Source organism: Perca fluviatilis, chromosome 15 (genome assembly GCF_010015445.1).
Source record: "Perca fluviatilis chromosome 15, GENO_Pfluv_1.0, whole genome shotgun sequence".
Lineage (NCBI taxonomy): Eukaryota > Metazoa > Chordata > Actinopteri > Perciformes > Percidae > Perca > Perca fluviatilis.
The window spans coordinates 3200574-3224570 of record NC_053126.1 but is presented as its reverse complement, the minus strand read 5'-3'; the positions used below and the strand labels follow the sequence as shown (position 1 = coordinate 3224570).

At 41.7% G+C, this 23997-nt stretch overlaps 1 protein-coding gene across 1 annotated transcript in view; it reads right to left on the bottom strand.

The window, feature by feature from the left end:
• Positions 1–23997, bottom strand: part of LOC120574496 (microtubule-associated serine/threonine-protein kinase 1-like) — a 91667-nt gene that overhangs the window by 31313 nt on the left and 36357 nt on the right. Inside the window, 5 exon segments of the mRNA XM_039824835.1 lie at positions 3082–3157; positions 5039–5199; positions 13350–13422; positions 16166–16241; positions 18299–18387. Of these exon segments, the coding sequence (XP_039680769.1) occupies positions 3082–3157; positions 5039–5199; positions 13350–13422; positions 16166–16241; positions 18299–18387 (475 nt within the window).

Here is a 23997-nt window from a genome sequence, read left to right as displayed (position 1 = left end):
ACAAAGAAAGCGGAAGGAAAAGCAAAATACTGTACATGCATCCGGCGGAATTTCCTGCAGCACCGGATCAGTCCCAGAAGTGGAACGTCAAGGATATAAACTATGGTTATAGTTATCATTTTTGGTGTGGACGGCCCTTTAGACTCGAGCACTTCAGCCTTCGTATCATGCAGGCATTATGAATCTTGGTGTGAGCTACATACAGTAGTCACCTTAAAGGACAAATCCGGCGAAAAATGAACCTAGGGGTTAATAAGTGTACCGTGTCGACCGTTCTCTGGGATCCGTTTTCATGCTAATCGAATGTGACCAGTTTTAGCGCAAACTGCTAATTAGCTTATAACGCTAGTCGTCGGGGCAGAGGGTAAAGTAAAAAGAAATCTCTATTTCTACACCACTAACAAGGCTCAAAGTAGCACCACACTTCCACGGTAGCATAATGAGGGGCCCTACATGTAAACCCCAGCATGGAGAACAACAATCACCGTGCTTGAGCCTTACTTACTGGTTACTGGTTGCCTGGCGTTTGTCGTTCGACTGGTCACGTTTTCCCAAGATGGCGCCCACTTGTATACGTGAACGGTACGGTCTTTCTAAACTTTTTTAATAAACTGTCTGTACACTTACAAAGTTCTCAATGCTTTTCACACACATATTTGCGTCACCATATGCATGCAGATTCCCCCCGCCAAAATGCTCGTCTAAATGCGGAATAAAAAGTGAGAACGCAACGCCACTTTTGCGTTTTGTCTTCAGATCGTTTCCATCTAAACATAGCCTCAGTCAGTTATTCGGTTCATGCAATCAGTAGCTTTTCTTCTTATCTCATCTCCTCCACTCTGCCCTCAGGATACATCCTGTGCTCTTTGCGAGGTCACTCAGCTTTCATGATTAACACATGAAAAACAGAAATAATAAAACAGCAGTTTGGATGCAAATGGTTTAACAAAGAAACTGAAGCTAAAACGTTTCTAACTTTTTCTAACAACTGCCTTTTTAAAAAGAGATTCTGAATCTCAATGGTAATAAAAGTTAAATAAAAGGGGCAGAGAGGAAGAGATGGCGAGAATGGGGAGTGGAAGTACAAGCGACGGAAATGAAGTGTAGAAAAAGGTTGAATTTCTTGAGGCGACCCAGACGTATGTGACCGTAAGCAATTAATTTGTGGCTCTGCTGCTTTGCACTGACTTCAATGCAACGCCTTTAACTTGTGTGAAACAAGCCCAAAGAGCTTTTACCTCGAATGAACTCCAAACTATAATGCCCAATTTCCTAAGGCTCGATCTTTATCTCTGTGGAAGCTGTCAGCCCATTTCCTTTTGACACCAAACTCAGCCCGCAAAGAGAGGAAGGGAGAAAAATGAGGCAAAAGAGAAAGTCTCTTTCATGTAACTCTCCATAGCTGTGGCAGTATTTCTAAGTGCAGTGACTAAACTTCATATTTTCTCTGACAGGGTGAACGTATTCCGACTTGGCAGTGGCACATAATCTTGTTTGCTATGGTTTAGCAGCCCCTAAGGCTCCTTTCCTTTTTTAATGTGTTTGTGTTTTGGTTATTAAAGTGTTTACTGTGTATTGGTTATGCACAAATCTCTGAACATGCTCAATCATAAATTACATCCCCTTTTTATTTATCTAAAATATGAGCTCTAAATAGGATTAAAACGTTACCGTAGCTTGAAAGATTGGTTTAATGCTCTGGAGGCTTCTGGATTCGCTCGCTGTTATGTGGATTTTTATGGAATAGGATGTTTATCATAAAGCAGCGTGTGTATGTATGTGTGTGTGTGTGTGTGTGTGTGTGTGTGTGTGTGTGTGTGTGTATATGTATATATATATATATATATATATATATATATATATATATATATATATATTACTGTATTTCAATAACAATGTGTCTGATTTTGTAGTTCATTTGCTATACTTCTGTTGGCTAAAGCGGACTGCAAATATACTGATAAACTGATAACCAGACAAACTCTAGGGTAGGGCTGGGTGATAGGAAGAAAATCAGATATCACGATATTCTTGACCAAATACCTCGCTATCGATATTGTGGCGATATTCTAGGGTTGACAATTGGTGCTTTCACAAAATATCTTCACACTTAGATTTTAGATAAATAATCATCAGTAATGTGGACGTAATGTCTAAATGGGGAAAAGGCAAATGATAGAACAGCTAGAACAGTCTGGTAAGTTCAGAAAAGTACATCACTTTAGAGTAATGCAGCCTTTAAAACCAGGAAAAGACAACACTTATGTCATATCACAATATTACGATTTCCAAAATCTAAGACGATATCTAGTCTCATATCACGATATCGATATAATATCGATATATTGCCCAGCGCTACTCTAGGCACCTATCCTGCACCTGGCGCAGCGCAAAGCCCGACCCAAGTGTCTTTGGTAGTTTAAGACCGACCCAGTTGTCAGTTTCCCGTCCAGCGCCCACGTTGTTTAAATAGCAAAGGCACCTGCACCCATCTGTGCGCCCATGGGCGTGCTGGTCTTACAGGGAGCTGTGTTCAGGTGCATTCTGGGAGTGCTGGTCTTACAGTGAGGTATGTTCAGGTGCATTCTGGGCGTGATAGTCTTACAGGGAGGTGTGTTCAGGTGCATTCTGGGTGTGCTGGTCTTACAGGGAGGTGTGTTCAGGTGCATTCTGGGTGTGCTGGTCTTACAGGGAGGTGTGTTCAGGTGCATTCTGGGCGTGCTGGTCTTACAGGGAGGTGTGTCCAGGTGCATTCTGGGCGTATTGCTATCTTGAGGCAGCGGGAAGTGATCGCGCCATTGAGCAACAAAACCTGTCGCTGTTATGTGGATTTTTTTTAATATGATGTTTATCATAAAGCAGCTTTGTGTGTGTGTGTGTGTGTGTGTGTGTGTGTGTGTGTGTGTATGTGTGCTGTATGTCTGTGTGTGTGTGTGTGCGTTGCGTGTGTGAGGGGGGTAATGTTAAGTTACTGTAAGTATCGCATTGACCACCTTCAAAGTCAATGCAATCATTAACCGATTTTGTTGAGTGAGCGTTTGTGTGTGTGTGTGTGTGTGTGTGTGTGTGTGTCTGTCTCACCTTTGGAAAGCGCTCTTTGTACACATGGTTCATCATGACTATCTCGTTGTCATAGCAGGACGAAGAACGTCCTGGGCTGCGTGGGATAACAGAACAACATGGATCACAGTCAAAAACATTTGGCTTTTTTAAAGTCTGTCAGTTTGTGTTCGGTGTAACAAAGAAAATGTCTGAAAAATGTTTAAGATTCACACTTAGAACGATCCAATAAAAAGAGAGTAATCACCAGTAAAAGTTAGTTTATTTTATCACAACTACTTAGGCCGGTTACACACTGGCTGCGTGGCGTGTCAGCTGCGTGGATTTTTCTACCTCTTTACACACCAGAAACATGTCTGACACGGCACTGCTGCTGCTGCTAGCCTTGTCTGGACACATGGATGTATCCCCATTAACATAAACATATACACTGATCTGATTACAGCAAAGACAACGTCGGCAGTATTGACGGCAATATAGGCTCCAGAATATTTCCTTCTGGATTGACGGGTGCAATATTAGAAAATCGATTTTCTTTTTAAATTACATTTATATATCTGCATTTATATCAAAACCTCGAGACTTTCAAACATCAACATGTCATTTATTAATATGTATTCGTGTCTAAACAACATATAAACATCTTTTCCTATTCCATTTTGCCTGGAAACACTTCCAACACGCTGGTGTGTCGCGTGAAAAATAGGTGTCTGTTCTATTTCTAGCAGGCATGCGTTTTCGGCGAGGCTCGAGCTGCGCCTGAGACGGGCGTGTGACGCAGGCAGTGTGCACGCTCTAACCTGTTACCATGGGAGCCCAAATAAAAACGGACACGCCACGCAGCTGATATTGCAATATTCTGCGATATATTGCAATGTGTTACCTTTTTTCCAACTTCAATTTCAAATGATGTCCCCAAAGGAAAATTTGTTCGAAACATCGGTTTTATCTAAAAAGATAAATTTCTCTGTCTGTTCATCTCACTTCAATTTTATTGCTGCAAAATGCAGACAAACTGACCAAAACATATATCATAAAAGAACGATACTTGGCGTCTGTGTATCGATACAGTATTGCCACGAAAAATATTGCGATACTATGCTGTATCGATTTTTTCCACCACCCCTAATATTTAGGAGCGATTCTTTCGCTCTGTAGTCACCAAAAGTAAATATTGGACGTACTTGAGCCAAGCCACGCATCTTCTGAACATTCTGACGCTAAATTGAAATTTTTCAGACGGACACATCAGGAGAAAAGGATTTGTTCCAGACCTGTTTCTGTCTCAGCAACAAACTCTCAGAGGGTTGTCGAGACACAGCTAAGCTAAGGCTCAAAAGCGCCACAGATAATTAATCTCTGTGGTGCTAAATATGGCGTATAGGTGTGTAAATATCTATATATAATATAAATAAATCACGCAAATATAACTTCATCCATCCAAACAACATTCACCACACTTTCAATCAAAGCCGTGTCCATTTAGGAGACAGGAAGTGAGAATCTTTGGCAAAAAAAATCTACAAAGTTTGCTAACATTAGCTAACATTATTAGCTACTGGTTTTAATGATAAATGCAACTTTTTTTGTAAGAGGAATGGGTTATTTCTTCTTTAAAAAGTAAAAATAAAAAAATAAATAAAAAAATCACTGTAATGTTAGGCTTGTCTTGATTTGTCAGTTACAAAACAACATCCAGCTTAAGTTTGCTAACATTAGCTAATGTTAGCCACCATAAGTTACTGTTCATACCAAACTAAGTGACATAGTCTGACTTTAATGATGACCATGTCTTGATATAAAGTGCTAACATTCAATGTATTGCTTAACTTTAGTTGCTGATCAAATGAAAAGGAAAATTCAGCAGGTTTTATAAAAGCAATAACAAGATCAAGCGTTTTTCTTTTTTAAAAGAGGATATGTGCATTTTTTGGGCAGCCCGAAGCTGCGGTTTAATCTCATGGGTGATGCTGCTGACCTGAGACTGCGGGAGCGTGGGCGCATGTGGGGGGAGCAGCGGCCCCCGTCGTCATCCGGGATGCTCTCGGTGCTGCCAAAGTGCTTGGATAAGAAGTGGAGCTCGTCCATGGTGGGCTGGAAGGGCAGCTGGTGCAGCCGTTCCTGAGAGGAGCTGGAGGACTGGAGCGAGGCGAGAGGAAGAGACAGAGGAGGGGAGGCAGGGGCAAAGGGTGGAGGAGGAAGAGGAAGGGCGGAGGGAGGGTTAGGAGGGTGAGGGGAAGCAGAGGGAGAAGTTGGCAGAGGAGGAAGGGAAACAAGAACATTAGAGCGGGAGGAGTCGGACGTATCGGAAAAAAAAAAGTGGCAGAAAATTCATGACAACAAGCCTAAAACAAAACTCCAGCGACAGCAACAGTCACCTTAATTTATCGATCTCTAACCGAAACGACTGATAGATCAATAATGGGCTGAGCCAGAATGTAAACATTCTGTGCTTAGCCCAAACTTAAAGGTCCCATGAAATGGTGCTCTTTGGATACTTTTATAGACCTTAGTGGTTCCCTAATACTGTATCTGAAGTCTCTTTTATATAGACCTTAGTGGTCCCCTAATACTGTATCTGAAGTCTCTTTTATATAGACCTTAGTGGTCCCCTAATACTGTATCTGAAGTCTCTTTTATATAGACCTTAGTGGTCCCCTAATACTGTATCTGAAGTCTCTTTTATATAGGACCTTTAAGGGGTTTTGGGCAGGCTCCTCAGGAGATTTATTTTCTCCAAATTGTGCTCATTGAATCCACAACAGTCTCAGCTTTTATTTTAATATATTTATTTTTTTATATTTTAGGCCGCCTTTATCGCCACAGGGCAGATGAAGACATGAAAGGGGAGTTAGAGGGGGAATGACATGCAAATGAAAAGGAAAATTCAGCAGGTTTTATAAAAGCAATAACAAGATCAAGCGTTTTTCTTTTTTAAAAGAGGATATGTGCATTTTTTGGGCAAAGGACCGCAGGTCGGAGTCGAACCCGCGGCTGCTGCGTCGAGGAGCAAACCTCTACATATGTGCGCCTGCTTTACCAACCGAGCTAACCCGGCCACCAGAGTCTCAGCTTTTAAGTCCGACCTAATTAATGCAATTCCAAGACTGTTTATGAGCCCCAGTATGTAGAAATGTTAGCCTAAAATACACCATTTTAGAAGAGGCAAAATAACACATTTAAAACTGCATGGGATTCTCATAAAGTGGGCATGTCTGTTAAGGGGAGACTCGTGGGTAACCATAGCACCCGTTTTCATTCAGATATCTTGAGGTCAGAGGTCAAGAGACCCCTTTGACCATGGCTATGCTAGTTTTTCACTCGCCAAAACTGAACATAGGTTTGGAGCTTTATTTAGCTCCCTTCCCAAATATTTAGCATAGATTCCAGACACCAATATATTACTCTAGCTTTAAAACAGAATCCGCTTCAGCGTCTTAAAGACCGTAATCTTGTATGAAATGATTCAGGGCTGGAGCCCCAGAAGCCAAGCCCCTCACGCCGAACCCTTAGATCAATAGACCTTTTTCACGGCAGACATGTTGACATGTCATAGTAGGAAAAGCACAGGTGTATTCAAATTCATTACTGATGGCTGCATTCCACTTAGGAGAGGTCCTGGTATTAAACCATTACTGATGGCTGCATTCCACTTAGGAGAGGTCCTGGTATTAAACCATTACTGATGGCTGCATTCCACTTAGGAGAGGTCCTGGTATTAAACCATTACTGATGGCTGCATTCCACTTAGGAGAGGTCCTGGTATTAAACCATTACTGATGGCTGCATTCCACTTAGGAGAGGTCCTGGTATTAAACCATTACTGATGGCTGCATTCCACTTAGGAGAGGTCCTGGTATTAAACCATTACTGATGGCTGCATTCCACGTAGGAGAGGTCCTGGTATTAAACCATTACTGATGGCTGCATTCCACTTAGGAGAGGTCCTGGTATTAAACCATTACTGATGGCTGCATTCCACTTAGGAGAGGTCCTGGTATTAAACCATTACTGATGGCTGCATTCCACTTAGGAGAGACCCTGGTATTAAACCATTACTGATGGCTGCATTCCACGTAGGAGAGGTCCTGGTATTAAACCATTAATGATGGCTGCATTCCACTTAGGAGAGGTCCTGGTATTGTGCATGCTGACTCACTGAAATATCTTACTGGGACACTTGATGGAATTGAGCCATCGTTAAGGTTATCAGTCTCAGCTGTGTTTTTCTTACTATGACAAGTCAACATGTCTGCTGTGACAAAGGTCCATTATGACAGTATTTGTAGACCTTGTGGACACCACCATAGGCGTCGCTAGACCCCTTTTACTGGGGCATGTCCCCCAGTGTTGATCTGCTGTGCCCCAGTAAAGTCTCGTTGTGTAAAGCCGGCATATTTTTCACATCCAACGCTGTGAATGATTTATTTCGACCAAAAACCAGAGGTGAGCTAGTAAACTTTATCTGCTGTGAGGCAGCACAGTGGTGCTTGTCTAGCTAGCTAATTAATGGTACTAACAGCTAACGTTAGCAGAGGTAACATGGAGATGCGTTCATGGTCTATTCCATAAAAATGACTATTGGGCGAAGTTAAATTATAACATGATGTGTTCAAATGTTATTGTTACGTGCTCCCTGCCCTGCTTTTCCTTTTCTCTTTGTTCCTGATTCTCTGATCTCTGATTCTCTGATCTCTGTGGGTGGCTCCGCCCCTGGGTATAAAAGGCTGGGAGGCTGGAACGCCAGGAGGGCAGTGACTGCAGCAGCTTGAACGCGTTGTTTCTTTTTGTTATCTTTTGTTATCTTTTCTTTTGTGCTTTTCTTGTTTTGAGGATGGAGGTCTGGTAGTCTAGCTTTCGCGGCTTTGTTTCCGTTAGTTAGTTATCACTTCCTAAGTTAGGGGAAGAAGTTCTGGATCCGACGGCCCTTGATGGGTTGGCTCAGGCTTCTTCCCTTCTTTTGTTCTTTTTGGCCAGACCTCCAGACTCCCATAGTTTGGGTTTAATTAATTGTAGTTAATTTGTGAATAAACTTTGATTTGCTTTTACTACCCTCGGGTTTGGTGTTAAAATATGTTGATGGTCACATTTTCCATAGTGTTTAGGTGCTGTGGCCCTAACAGTTATCTTGTAAAATGTAGTTCTGGGTGAGAAAATTAAATAGTTATTTAAGGAGACAAGGAGGTGTTTTTCTATAAGCTTGAAACAAATAGAGGGAATTATGATCATTAGAAAAGCTGCATTCGTTGTCAATTTCTGAAAATGTATTGAAATATGAATTTGTTGGAGATAGAGATATATATATATATATATATATATATATATATATATATATATATATATATATATATATATATATATATATATATATATATATATATATATATATATATAAATAATGTGTATTTTGTCATGTACTGCTTTAATCTTGTTCGTAGTACACAATAACCTGGTCCTCTGTCAGCTGGTGTCTGTAAAGAGGTCCGAAATGGCTTTCCCTCTTGGAGATAGTTTCCTTGCATCATAGAGTGCATTTCGTATATGTTTGTTATTGCATTTTGGGTTCATTATTATTGTAGAGTAAGCCCAGTTGTTTCAATTTCAGCAGCAGAATAGAAATGGTAGTAATAGTGGGCCAAGCAAGGGCAGTATGTATAGCACATTTCATACACCAAGCAGGCATTCAGAATTTTTTTTTTTTGGGGGGGCAGGGGCTGTGCCCCAGTAGGGCTTTATGTCTAGCAACGGCCCTGGAAACCACCGATAGCAAACGGAGAATTTAAATGTTAATGAAAGAGTCCAGTGAGCCTCGGGCCAGACCCATCAATCTGTCTCCCAGACAAACCTCGCCCTCGTCTCCTCATTCTTCATCAGAGCAACGACACCTGGCCCCCCTCCACTTCATTTGTTAACCCGAAAGATCGATGAGTGATTAATCTCAGGTGGCAGACGAATTGACAACAGTCAGACTTAAAAGGCTCGGATGGAACGAGAGCGGAGACTCAACTTGTCTTTGTAGAAAAACCCAGACATGCTTGAAACAGATAGATTGTATGTATGCGTTTGCTCTACCTATCCATTTCTCTAACCACTGTCTTGCTAAGTGATATAGTGTTCTGTGTGAAAATGTTTGGGATTATTACGTTAACCCTCCGGTTGTCATCAGAACAAAATTTTAACCATTTTTGACAAGTTTCTGTATCAGAAATGTGGGTTTCTTTCAACCGACTGGTCAACAAAAATAACGTGGATGGTTCCATGCAACGCTCTTCACAAGTAAAATAAATGATCAGTTAACTATTTTCATTGAATTTGGGTGTTTTATTCAATTTTATAGCATTTAAAAAAAAAAAAAAAAAAAAAAAAAAAAAAAAAATTTTTTTTGAAAAAAGCTTCAAAAACGTGAAAAAAAAAAAAAAAAAAACGTCAAAAAAGTGCAGAAATCAAATGGACAAAAACATCGGAAAAAAGTGACGAAAGTGTCAACAAAAAGACAACCCAAATGTAAATTTTGGCCAATGGTGCATAGTCGACGGGAAGACAACACAAGGGTTAAAGAGGAGGAGGGAACTGAGGAGCAGAGCTGGAGGAAGCACCGCGCACCACAGCTTAGTCTCATTAATCAAAGTCAGGGCATTCATTTCAACCACATCTCTTTATGTTTCTAATGATAGAATCCAGCTATATTTAGCTGGTGGTAAAATTACACTGGAGCAGAATGTGATCTCTCTCTCCCTCTCATTCTACCGGCCTCGCACTCATCCCTTTCTATCCTCCTCCCTCTATCCATTTAACCCTCCATCCATCCAACACTCCATCCATCCATCCATCCATCCCTCCATCCATCTAAGCCTCCATCCATCCAACCCACATCCATCCATCCATCCAACTAACCTCCATCCATCCAACCCTCCATCCATCTAACCCTCCATCCAACTAACCCTCCATCCATCTAACCCTCCATCCATCCATTCATCTAAGCCTCCATCCATCCATCTAACCCTCCATCCATCTAAGCCTCCATCCATCTAAGCCTCCATCCATCCCTCCATCCAACCCTCCATCCATCTAAGCCTCCATCCAACCCTCCATTCATCTAAGCCTCCATCCAACCCTCCATTCATCTAACCCTCCATCCATCCATTCATCTAAGCCTCCATCCATCCATCTAACCCTCCATCCATCTAAGCCTCCATCCATCTAAGCCTCCATCCATCCATCCATCCCTCCATCCAACCCTCCATTCATCTAAGCCTCCATCCAACCCTCCATTCATCTAAGCCTCCATCCATCCATCTAACCCTCCATCCATCCAAGCCTCCATCCAAGCCTCCATCCATCCAAGCCTCCATCCATCCATCCATCTAACCCTCCATCCATCCATCCATCCAAGCCTCCATCCATCCATCCATCCATCCCTCCCTCCCTCCCTCTAACCCTCCATCCATCCCTCTAACCCCCCTCCATCCATCCATCCATCCATCCATCTAACCCTCCAGATAGAGATGGAGAGCAAGATCCAGGCCTCTGACGCTGCTGTGACACAAGTGACAACATGCAGGAGATGGATCCAGTTTAAATGTGTGTGAGTGTTTTTAAGTGAAAGATTTAAAGGCTGATGAAGAAGCCGGCTTTTAACAACCATGAGATAATGCCAGTGGAGTGAAATTAAGTCTGGGCAGTGTTGGTGAGAATCTAACAAAGGATGCAAAAGGAGGCTAGAGATTCCATCTGTGCTAATTACAGTAAATGATGTCAGTGGTTCCCAGCCTTTTATGCTAGGACGTGCCCCCAGAGTCAACCCCACCAGACATACAATACAACTTTACTGTCAGCCAGGGCTGGAATTCTTTTTGCATCCATGGGTAGCTCATATAAAAAAAGAGGACATAGACATACATACATAAGATGAATAACACAAAAAGACATGAAACATTACCACAAATGAACACCCAAATAAGGAGACAAAACATACATGTATAACATAAAATGACGTGAACACACACACACAGACAAGGTCTTGGAGACTTGTAACCCTGAATAAACATTGCACTGGATTTAATGTAGCTGGTTTAACAATAGGATAGAGTGATGTATGAAAGAGTTTAAGTCTGATGCGATTGAAAGAATGAACTCTAAAGCGTCTGTTTGAAGGCACAATCTGATATTCTCTGTGCAAAACATGCGAGGAGTCATTTGAAATATTCCTGGCCAGTCTGAGCATACTATTATTGTGAGCTTCCTGAAAGGAGTGTGCTACAGGTAGCCCTATAATCTTTGAACAAATTTTAATTCGACTTTCACACCCAGAAACTTGAGTGAAGATAACGACCTGTTCTGAAGAGTCCATCATGTGTTTTTAATCCTCCTTGGCTACTAGCAACTGTGTTGGGGAGGGGTGGAAGGCTTGTATCATATGGACGCACTGACAGAATTGCTGTCATTACTTAGAATTCCTCATGGGGGCGACAGAAACTACGCACTATAGCTTTAAAGCTGCAGGAAGTAGAATAAATACAAAAACACCAGAATTTGAAGTAGAGTGAGACCTCATTTCCACAGCATGCGTAACGGCTGCGGACCGGCTCCGCTGCGTGTCTGCTGCAAGTTCCATGTCAACACACACCAGGTCCGGATTTGTTGCGGCACGGCTGCGGCCATGACTGACAGCTGTAGTCACGAGGACCTACGAGATCTCGCGAATTCACGTAGAATAGAACCACAAAACCAACAACAGTTAGTTTCCATCCAGAGGAGTAGAGGGGAAACGACTCTGTGCTGTGTTTTCAAGGTGTAGTGCAGGGAAATATGATCTGCCGTGAGCACGGTGGATTTTATTTTGAAAATTTCCTGTTCCACACTATTCGTGTGCTGAATTGCTGCGGAGCTCTCCGGCAAAACTAGAAGCTCTGCGTATCTGCTGCGGACTGCCGGAGCTGTGCCGGAGTCGGAATTCAGCAGTTATGCAACCGGTGGAAACGCACACACACACTGACTTTAATGGAAACCTAATGACTCCGCCGCCGTTTTGGAGCCGTTCCGCATCGGGTGGAAATCCCCACTCAGGCCTCTTCCTGCAGCTCTCCCTCTGCCCTCTCTGTTTAGCCCCTCCCATCTGGCAAGCACGGACATGCACCAGCTTCTCCTCGTTCAGATGTGAGAGGAAACATAAACGCGGTAGGCGAGCCGGTGTTCGTGCTAGGCTAAAGGCTAACCCTAGCAGACCTGCTCTCCCGACTGTTTTCACAGGAAATGTTCCCTGGACATTAAACTGGACAACTTTTTTTTTTTAACACAACTTTGTTCCTCTATATACTGTTTATTGATAGACTACAACTACAATATGCTGAAAGATTATTATGAATGTTTGCCCAACGATGCCAAAGATAAACTGCCTCCCCCCCCAACTTTAAAATGACTAATTAGCTTTGTAAAAGTGGATATTGTTCCAAAAACTGAGTTTTCAAGGTTTAAAGTGCTCATATTATGCTTTTGGGTGTTTTCCCTTTCCTTTATTGTGTTATAAAAAATTTTGTGTGCATGTTATAGGTTTACAAAGTGAAAAAGCCCAAAGTCCCCCCCAAAGGGACTTACCATCTCCAACAGAAACCACTGTTCACAAACTGCTCCAAACAGCTCTATTGTAGTCCAGCCTTTACTTCAGAGACAAACGTGGTCACTTTGGAACACACGTTATAATGCTCGCCTAGCTGCTAGCGTAGCACGCCCTCATACTCTGCTTCTGACTGGCTAGTAGTCCTTACCTAGGTGCTGTCAGGGCACGCCCTCATACTCTGCTTCTGACTGGCTAGTAGTCCTTACCTAGCTACTGAGCATGTGTGACTCCCAACAAAGATGGAACAGAAGTGAAATGTCTCACTCTGTAGCTAAAACAGAGAGCTCAACACACAGGGTGAAAAGAGGAGCTGCAGCAATGTGCAGTACAACAAAAATATGGTGTTTCTTGAAAATTAAACCATATAAATCTATTCTGACATAACTTCTAAATACAATTATGAACCTGAAAATGAGCATAATATGAGCCCTTTAAGTTCAAGGTCAAGTTTGTATTCGTACTACGAAGCTAGAAGTTTCAGCCGTTTATCTGGTACGTTACGGTTTAACTGTGTATGTAACTGTGTATTCTCCTCCTTAACATATAATGTGGGTATTTACTTTTTTAATGAAATCATAATTTCTATTTCTCTATTGAGTATGTCTATTGATTTGTCTGTTGAGCTATTTCCCTGGTTGGGAATCTCTTATTTATGTGGTGAGCAGGTATTTACCGTTGAGCTGGGAGTGTTGGTGCCGTATCCAGAAGAGGGCAAAGACGCCAAAGACCACCGTCGTCCGTCCGCTCTGCAGAGAACACAAATGTTAACATCACTTAAAAAGGTTCAGTATGTAAGCCTTATAAAACTACCTTTCTGTCATATCTGCTGAAACTGACCCTATGTTCCAGTAGAACTACATGAAGCAGGTCATTAAAATAAATCCAGCTCCTCTGGCTCCACCTACAGCCTGGAGTGCGATCTGCAAAAATCCACAGCTCCCTGTTCAGACGCACCAATCAGGGCTGGGGGTCTAACTGTTCAGATGCACCAATCAGGGCCGGGGGGGGGGGGTGTCTAACTGCGTGTCAATCACTGCTCAGGCACACGCATTAATTCTCCCTTGTGGGGGGAGGGGCTTAGGAGACGGTTTAGGCTTTAGCAGAAAGGGGGGAGGGACTGAGAAGTTGTCGATGTTCAAATTTTTTGGCTAAGTCTTCCCAAGATCTTCCCAATCCTACCTACAGCAGCTTTAAAAACCAGATGCATAAATGTTGTCATAAAACCCCAGATCATACTAGCTTGCCTGTCTCGTGTCTTTAATATTCCAAAACCTGAAAAACAACCCTGACAACCTATTTTTCACATACTATGTGGACACGTTTCAATTTCAGCTGCATGAAAGACATGTCATTCAGCAGACCGATGACTTATAACACATCTGGTTCGTCCCAGGGGCCTTTCTCAGGGAAGAGAGCGCAGAAGACTTAATCATTTTGCTTCTGTGTGCCTCGATCGCACAGCGACAGGCAGGCAGATGGATTTGATAAATGATGAGAGGATTTACACTCCCAACACTGGGTGTCTGACTGTCTGAGGAGAGACAGAGGAACATAACAGCCCTCTTCACATACATCTCTGCCTATAGAACACATGAGAGGGAAGGCTGATCCTTCTTTATTTATCCAAACTACAGCCTGACGCGAAGCGTAAACGTAGCAAGAGATATTCGTAGATATTCGACAAAGTGTAGTCACAGTGTCACCACAGCAGCTTGAATAAACACAGACACACTGAATGTAATGACTTGGCCCTGTCATATATGAGTTGTGAGGACTATGGTTAACTGCTCCTCAGATCTCTGCAGGGTAAATCCAGACAGCTAGCTAGACTATCTGTCCAATCTGAGTTTTCTGTTGCACGATTAAAAACAACCTTTGAACGTATACGTTCCACCAAAACAAGTTCCTTCCTGAGACTATTTAGCAGAGGCACCGTGGCTCCGTTCGGCACTTGGCGCCGCCCAAGACGATTGTGATTGGTTTAAAGAAATGTCAATAAACCAGAGCATGTTTTTCTCCCATCCCGGAATGCTGTGTGGACTAGCCAGACCTTCCTCCGCAGCGCTGTGGAGAAGGTCTGGCAATGTGAGACTATACATGAGTCAGCCTGTTACTCTGCGAGACCCTGCGAGTGCAGTGGGAGGGTGTGTGAGACCTCACACAACAGCAGATCCACACCTCTTCTGTTCTTGGATGCTCACTTGTTCTCTCCGCTCCCCTCCCTTTGTCTCACGCTGACTTGACTTCTGTCTGTCTCACTTTCTGTCCCTCTTTCTGCACATTGCTGGCACTAGCCAACATGGCTAGTAGTTTATTTAAAGTTACCAGCCAATCAGAGTGTCCACCAGCCACATTTCTTTTTTCCTAACTAGGCTACTTCATTTCAGCTCCTCTGGTTTGTTTCGCACCGTTCAGTTTGTCTGTTTCAGCGTAGCTAGTAATTAATACCACGCACGCTTGACACGTAGCCAACGGTTGTATGGCACGTCACGACATAGTGTTCATGGGAAATGTAGGATTAGTACTACAAGCTGACAACTGACTTGTCGCATCGTTTTTGCAGCCGGCCGATTCAAACAGACGCAGTGTTGATTGCTTCACTCATCAGCCAAATTGGCTAGTAACTTTACAATGTTATATTCAATTTAAAGCCCAGGTAGTAATATTTTAGCCTGGCTCCTGCCTCCTACGTACTTCCACTCAATTTTAATTTTTCTTCAGTACTAAGTCTGGGTTTGCGGTATAGTCTTGGGCTTTCTCTGGCCAAATTTTTTATTAAATTTTTTTTTTTTTATTTAAAAAAAAAAAAATTTATGGCTAGTAAAAAAAAAAAAAAAAAAAAAAAAAAAAAAAAAAGTGTAAATTAAAATAAAATAAGAAAAAGAGTGGAAAAAAAAGAAGAAAAAAAAGTGAATGGATTTTTTTAAAATAAAAAAAAAAAAAAAAAAAAAAAAAAAAAAGAGGAAGACAAAAATTTAATAAGATGGAGGAAAGGTGTAGGATAAAAAGGTTTTGGGATTTGGGGGAGGGGGAAATTTGTTTTTTTTAGGGGGGGGGTTAATGAGGGGGGGGGATTTTTTAGGATAAAAGAGGAGAAAAGGGCAAAGAAGAAAGAAAGGGAAAAGGAAAACATATCGGTAGTTAAGAGAGGGGGGGGGGGGGAAAAGAATATTAAATTATTTAAAGGGTGAGAGGGTTTAAGGAAATTAAAAATAAAAAAAAGAAAAGAAGAGAGGGGGGACAAAAAAAAAAAAAAAAAAAAAAAAAGGGAAAGGAAAGGAGGGGGAAAAGAAAAAAAAAGAAGAGGGGAAGAGGGGGGAGGAAAAAGAGATGAGAGGAAGGAGGGAAGGGGAAGGGGGAAGGGGGGGGGGGGGGGAGGGAGAGGGGAGGAGAGACTGGAGACAGGCTAGTGTACCAGAGTCTGGTAGGACCAGGCTAATGGACCAGAGTCTGGCAGGACCAGGTTAATAATATTTATAAAGCAGTGACCTTCTGGAGGAGGCGAAGGAGAAGTGTGCAGGGTTGCTGGGAGAGAAGTTCCGCGGGCTGTCCAGAGGGCTGCTTCCTGTTGGGACAAGACATGCACAGAGGATGAGACACTAATGCTGCTTCTGAATCTATGGTTCCATACAACAGTGGGACTATTCAAGCGACATTGAGTCTATGAAAAGCGCTATATAAATTCAATTTATTATTATTATTATTATTAATAATCATTGGGTAGGGTTTAACGGGTAAAAGGGTGTGAAATGAATTTAGATTTTTTTTTCCCGTTAATTTTTAGATTGATGACTGCTTTGTAGCCCGAAGCTTTTAATTTATTCTGTATTGTTCTGTGAAGAGTAATGTGGGTGTTTTGATTAATGGACTGAGAGATTTGATTGGGGGCTTTTTGCATAGATGAATGAATCAAGCCAGCTAATTATATAATTATATAGGGAGTATGATGTTTTATCTGCACAACCCTTTAGGTATCAGTGCTGGGGATGAGAGAGCATGCGACAGTGACACCCAAACCAACAACATATACGCATATTCCCCAAAATGTCAAACATTACAAGGCATTACTGGGATTATGATTCTTTAGTCAATTTCTGTTCAAACACCCAAATAAATCCTTTAAACTGGTTGTTATTCTGGGGGAAATATGTCTTTCTTAATTACATATTTTGGAATCAAACAGGTTGTCACTCTGAACTCGTCAAATACGGATGCTTGGGCAGTGGCCGTCTGCGCCAGATACGACGCAAAAAGTGCTCTTCAGCGTTTATGTGTAGAACGCAGCGGGCGCTTGAAGATGACGTAGTATTCAGAGAGACACCGGTAGAGAGTAGTATGAAAGTCCAAAATTCCACGTAGGGGGGTTGGTTGGGTCAAACAACACAGGACTTTCACCCAGGAGACCGGGGTTCATGTCCTGCATGTCACGTTTCCTAAACCCAACTGTCCCGTTCTTCTTTTCCTAAACCCAACTGTCCCGTTCTTCTTTTCCTAAACCCAACTGTCCCGTTCTTCTTTTCCTAAACCCAACTGTCCCGTTCTTCTTTTCCTAAACCCAACCGTCCCGTTCTTCTTTACCTAAACCCAACTGTCCCGTTCTTCTTTTCCTAAACCCAACTGTCCCGTTCTTCTTTTCCTAAACCCAACCGTCCCGTTCTTCTTTACCTAAACCCAACTGCCCCGTTCTTCTTTACCTAAACCCAACTGTCCCGTTCTTCTTTTCCTAAACCCAACTGTCCCGTTCTTCTTTTCCTAAACCCAACCGTCCCGTTCTTCTTTACCTAAACCCAACCCGTCCCGTTCTTCTTTTAAACAACCGTCCGTTCCTTCTTTAAACCCCGTCCGTTCTTTCCTAACCCAACTGTCCCGTTCTTCTTTACCTAAACCCAACTGTCCCGTTCTTCTTTTCCTAAACCCAACTGTCCCGTTCTTCTTTTCCTAAACCCAACTGTCCCGTTCTTCTTTACCTAAACCCAACTGTCCCGTTCTTCTTTTCCTAAACCCAGCTGTCCCGTTCTTCTTTACCTAAACCCAACTGTCCCGTTCTTCTTTTCCTAAACCCAACTGTCCCGTTCTTCTTTACCTAAACCCAACTGCCCCGTTCTTCTTTACCTAAACCCAACTGCCCCGTTCTTCTTTACCTAAACCCAACCGTCCCGTTCTTCTTTACCTAAACCCAACTGTCCCGTTCTTCTTTACCTAAACCCAACTGCCCCGTTCTTCTTTACCTAAACCCAACCGTCCCGTTCTTCTTTACCTAAACCCAACTGTCCCGTTCTTCTTTACCTAAACCCAACTGCCCCGTTCTTCTTTTCCTAAACCCAACAGTCCCGTTCTTCTTTATCTAAACCCAACTGTCCCGTTCTTCTTTATCTAAACCCAACTGTCCCGTTCTTGTCCGACATTTCACGGAAATGTACCCTTTATTAGCCCACCCGTGATCTTTTCCTTAACTTAACCTTAACCTAATAGTCCTGACCCAGCGCTTTAAGATAAAGCGTGTTTAGATATGACACTAAAAGAGACTTTTAGCATCAATAACAAACGCCAAAAGCACCTTGACCAAGCATCCGTATTTTAAGCGATGGGAGTGAGAATGTGTTGGTCGGTTACTATACGTACCGATGTGTCCGGGGAGGGGGGAGTGTGGGCGAGGCAGCGTGGGAGAAGTGGTGGTCAGGATTAGACTTTTCCTGTTGCTCGTACGGCAACTGTAAAGAAAAAGAGAGAGAGAGATTTAAGCATGTAAACTTGAGAGGATCCTGCAATCACAGTGTTGAGGTCAGCACAGCATTTTATAAGACCGTTGTTGGAAAACTATCACATTACCTTTCTGAACTGCTTTGTCACCTAATCAGACACTTTCTGCTTTTGGCCTTTACTTTATGTTACACAAGCTTGGTCTTGTAGGGAATTTAAATTCTTAAATAAGGTCCTATGGCCTGTCAAATCTGATTCCAATTTATTAATTCCCGCACCTTCTTTTATCGGACTTAAGTTTACCAGAACCCAAAGATCAATCTGAGACGAAGAGTTCAGTTAAGCAAGTTTACTGAAGTCCAGCATTTAAGTCTGCAGAACACAATTGTGGGTTCACAAAACTACACCAAGTTTCCCTAAACGCAGACAAAAGTATACGGGGTCAGCAAAGTCTATGTCAGATTATGAACCCTGTCTCACTCTCGTCTTAATCTTTTATCATCTTTCTTGAAGGACGGAGGGACGGACGCACACACAGGAATAGAAAGGTGTCTATATTTATAGACTTTAATACTGAGAGTAACACATGTAGATTATAGAAATGTGTCTACAGTCTGAACTTTAAATTTAGTGCACCTGACTCCTGGAACAAAATACAGCCCCTCCTTTAAAAAAATAAATAAAAATAAACTCACTTATACCTTTTAAACATTTCCGAAATCTGGATTTTAAAACATCCAAACTTCCACTTGTAATTGCTCAACATGGTTGCATTTTCTTTTACACCCTAATTAATTTATCAAATTATTTTTCCAATTCAGAAAGTTGTAGTAGCTTTCTATTGATGGGGTTGCTTCTTTTCTTACTAAAATCTCCCTCAGGATGAATAAAGTATCTATCCATCCATCTACTTTGCCTTTGTAATTGACTGGATGTCATTGTAAATGACGGCCGCCCCTCCATCATCGAGCATAAATAAATTAAAAGCTTGAATGAAAAAAAAATGAAATCTGTCTATGCATGGATATGTGCATACTGTAGCTGCACGCAAAGGTGCAGCAGACAGTTAACTGCATGGTGCACAACAGCGATAAGGAGAAATCAATTTCCTCAGTCATCCATCCCTGTCTGCCTCCTCTCAGCCAAGATAAAAAAAAAAATAAAAAAAATGAGAGAAGAGAGGAACAAAATGAGGCAAAGTTAGACAGAAAAGTGGCAACAAGCGGGGGGAGAAAAGACAGGATAGATTAGAATGGTACAAAAAGGAAAACCTCTACCTTTCCGTGACCTCTGCTAATTAGGTTTTAGCTGCTTAAAAGCAATCACCATCACACTGAGTCACCTCAAATCTGCCTGTGGACTCCACTTCACACTGCGCACCATATTACTGTATCCAGCTGACACACCATTATGGAGTAAATTGAGCAAAGCTTTTTGTATTCCTTTTGCTTTTTTGTGTGCAAGGTTCTTTATTTTGTCAGAACACTCACACTGGGGCAACAGAGCAGTTTAATCATTCAATTCCATTTAAAGTATCAAATCATAACAAGAGTTACACTTTACAGATAGAGTAGGCCTAGACCACACTAATTTACAAAGACCCATGTCATGACCTGGCTCAGGTGGTCATAACAAAGAGAGACAACACCATGTTGAATGTTTAAACAATACTTTATTAAACTGCTCCAATAGGATAAGCTCACAAAAGAACTCCCTTTGTTGCAGAACACCAATGGTTGTTTTTTTTTACCCAGTTTCTGAACTTCTGACAATAAGCTTCAGGAACCAACTCTTAGGACTTCAAGACAGCTGCTTTCACAGTCTTACAATCTAAGCCATCCTCAGCACATATAGCCGAATAGGCCTCCTGGGCCCGACCAGTGATGAGGCACTGAAACATCAGCACCCTGTCTGAATCAGGCAAATTTTTTGCCTGTGCAACATGTTCGAAGGGAGTAAAAAAAAAAAAAAAAAAGCATTAGGGTCACGTTCATTAATCCTCAGCACCAAACAAGTTTGCAACCACATCCAAATCACCCAGTGCAGAGCCAATGGCGACATCACCCTGACTCCCAGGACCAAGCTTGCCCTCTCTTATTAACTCCAACCGAGACTGCACCAAGTCCAACTTCTGCCTCTCCGCATTTTCTCCAACTCAAGCATTGCCGCCTGTCAAAATGTCTCCAACTGCAACCTCTCCGCTCTCTCAAAATGCCTGCGATGATTCTCCTGCTCAAACTCCGAAGCCAACAGCTCCTTCCGCTGTTCAAAAGTCAAACTCGCTGCCTGCACAACGGTTGCTACAGAGGACATGGGCACAGGCTCAGCCACATTCAAATAAAGACAACAAAACCCTCCCTTTTAATCTCATCCTTATGACATGTCCCTGCAACAGCAATGTCATAATGATCAGCTATCACCAACAACCGATCCTTTTTACAACCATTTACAAAATCTACTGTGGGTGCCTCAAAACAATTTCACATGGAAGCAATCACAAAAAGGTCATTACAGAATTACTATATGTCAACAGTCAGTTGCACATTAGTAATTGTCAGCCCTTTGACAGAACTTCCCCCTAACTGCCTAGCCAAAAAGCTAGCTAAAGCTCAACCCTAGGCTTCCTGTGGTACTTGCGGTGGGAAGTTATGCACGGCATTGACTGCAATAACAATAATATGCATTCAATGACATTAGCCCGACAAAGCAACCAAAAATTGGCAACCCTCCAGCAGCAGCGGATGTGGCCCCGAGACAATCGCTCTAGCCAAGAAATCTCGGTCCACAGAGCAACAGATAGTAACAATCATTCTCTGAATTAACCACAGACAAATCACCTCACAAACAAAAGCGTCCAACAAAACACATGGTGCATCTCCCGACAAAGAAAAACAAACCCTGCGAAGCACAGATAAAAATCAGCCATTAGCTGGACCAACCAATTAACACTAAACACACAACACTACTAATATAACTTCATTTAACGAGCCCCCACTTATCATGACCTGGTACAGGTGGTCATAACATAGAGGGAGACAACACCATGTTGAATGTTTAAACAATACTTTATTAAACCAAATGGAACCAAATTAGACCAAATTAACTATATACAGAATAATATGTAGAAGTCAGTGGAAGCAGTGGTGTAGGATGTGCATGAATGAGTGGGTGTTGGTGTTAAGTGTGAACTCAGCAAAAGGTAAAACCTAGGAGACCGTAACCTAACCAAGCCAAACCTTAGTGTGCCTGTGGAGACAGCAGGGAGGGGGGGAGAGACAGCGGATACTGCAGCTTAAAAGGCCTCAGCACACCTGACCCAGGTGAGCTGAGTTACTCTAATTAGTAACCTGCAAACAGGAGACACAAGTCAAAACACACCTCCTTAATGTAGACAGCAAACACACTCAAATGACACCGAAGGGCGTCACACCCAACAATTCCAGTAATTCCCCCAAGAGCAAGCATGTAGTACAACAGGGGTGAGGGAAAACTTCCTTTTAGGGAGAAACCTTTTGTGAAGGTAAATACAAGCGGCACAATTGTCCTATTAACTTACATTGTAGCTTGTTTCCCTTAAGCTGCCAACACACTGACCAGACGGCCGACCCTCAGCAGAAAAGCCAGTCGGACTGATCAGTAGTGTTAATTTTGTCACCTATTTTTAATTTAGTCTTAGTCTTGTGCCAAATGTCCTTGTAAGTTTTAGTCATATTTAGTCATTCACATATCTTTTATTGTTAGTTTTAGTCGACTAAAAGTCTCGTCATTTTAGTCTAGTTTTAGTCAAAAGAGAACTCAATATATCTATATATATATATATATATATAGATTATTTCTGATAACCATTTCAGTCAGTTATATAAAAATAAATTATATAAAGTTATATAAATATCGAGCCTCTTCCTTATTTCACCAGTAAATTCCTGTTAAACGACAAAAACAACCACTGCATGGGAAAAGGATATTTTACAATAACTTTGAATGCAGCACGAAGTTGGCGAGGCGTATTTCAAGTGAATGCAACATATGTGTTGTTTTTCATACAGACAACAGCAGCTGCAGACTGTCGTACGTCTCGGTGTTGGAATCCTACACAGTGAAATACAGACACACCTTTACACCGTTTAGCTGTCAGCATTTTAACCGTGTTTACTCCAGCTGCTAGCTAATGCTAGGCTAACGTTACCAACTGCTGCCAACTGTAGTGTTAACTAGCGTCCCCTGCAGTGATGTTTCGGTTGACTCTAACGTCCGTTTAGGAATATCAAAGAGAAGCGCAGACATTTAAGTGGCACCGAAATCCCCGTTGCTATTTGGTCCCGTAGATAACGGTCGTTAAGGCACTGGTCGGTGCGTATTAGCACCGGGTCTCGGTACCCAACCCTAGTAACAGCTGAATATTCTCTCTCATGATGGAAAAGTAGAGACGATTGTAGACGAAAATGAAGAGATATTTTATCTTAGTTTTTATTTTATGCAAAACATTTTAGTCTCGTCTTTTTTCGTCAACAATAATAATAATTATAACAATAATAATAAAAAAAAGGTCGTTGACGAACATATTTAGTCTCAACTCGTCTGACGAAATTAACACTACTGATCAGTCTCCCCGAGTTGGTCCAAAAAGTGCCTCAGAACACACCAAAGCGACAGCAGGCGGCGCTAATCTGTATTGTCGCCCAAAAGATGAAAACCGGCAGCTGATTGGATGAAAGCGTCATGTGGGGTTTGGTTCCTACGGAAATTCAAAGCCAGACTGTCATGGCGGCTCGTTCAGAATACGATATTGTTCACCGAGACATGTTTCTGAAAACATTTTAACCCTTGTGTTGTCTTCCTGTCAAAATTGAAAATCAACACTTTTGTTGGCGCTTTTTATCAATGTTTTTAACTTTTTCTTAAGTTTTTGTCCTTTTTCTCAACACTTTTGTCACTTATTAACTTTAGTTTTACACTTATTTTTGGAATTTATGGTCAATAAACCTCATTTATAGAAAATAATACCTAATTTTTGAGTTAGAAAAGCAGAAATTAGGAATTATTTAGACTAAAATTAAAGGAATGTATGTTGATGGATAATCACAGACTGGAATATGTCAACTAATACTATTTTGAAACTACTTTTTTTTTTCAAATGCTATGAAATTGAATAAAACCTAATGAAAAAAATTTATGAAAGTAGAGATTTGTACTTCCCAAAGAGCGTTGTGTGGAATCATCCATGTTATTTGGGGTAATTAAAATTGGGTAGTTAAAAAGAAAATTGATTTTGGAAAATGGGTCAAATTTAACCCAAGGTTCTGTTGTCCTCGGGTCAAATCTGACCCATTTTCAAAGAGTTTCTATTTCAGAAATTTTGGTTTCTTTCAACAAAATTGTCAAAAGGAAATTAACGTGGATGGTTCCATACAACGCTCTTCACAAGTAAATTAAATGATCAGTTCACTACTTTCATTGAATATTATAGCATTTGAAAAAATAAATCATAAAAGAACGTTGAAAAAAGTGACAAAGATTTCAGAAAAGGCTTTAAAAAAACGTATAGGAAACAACAAAAAATCTAAAAAGCGCTGAAGAAATCGACAAAAAAGAAGTGACAATAAACTAGAAAAATTTCAGCC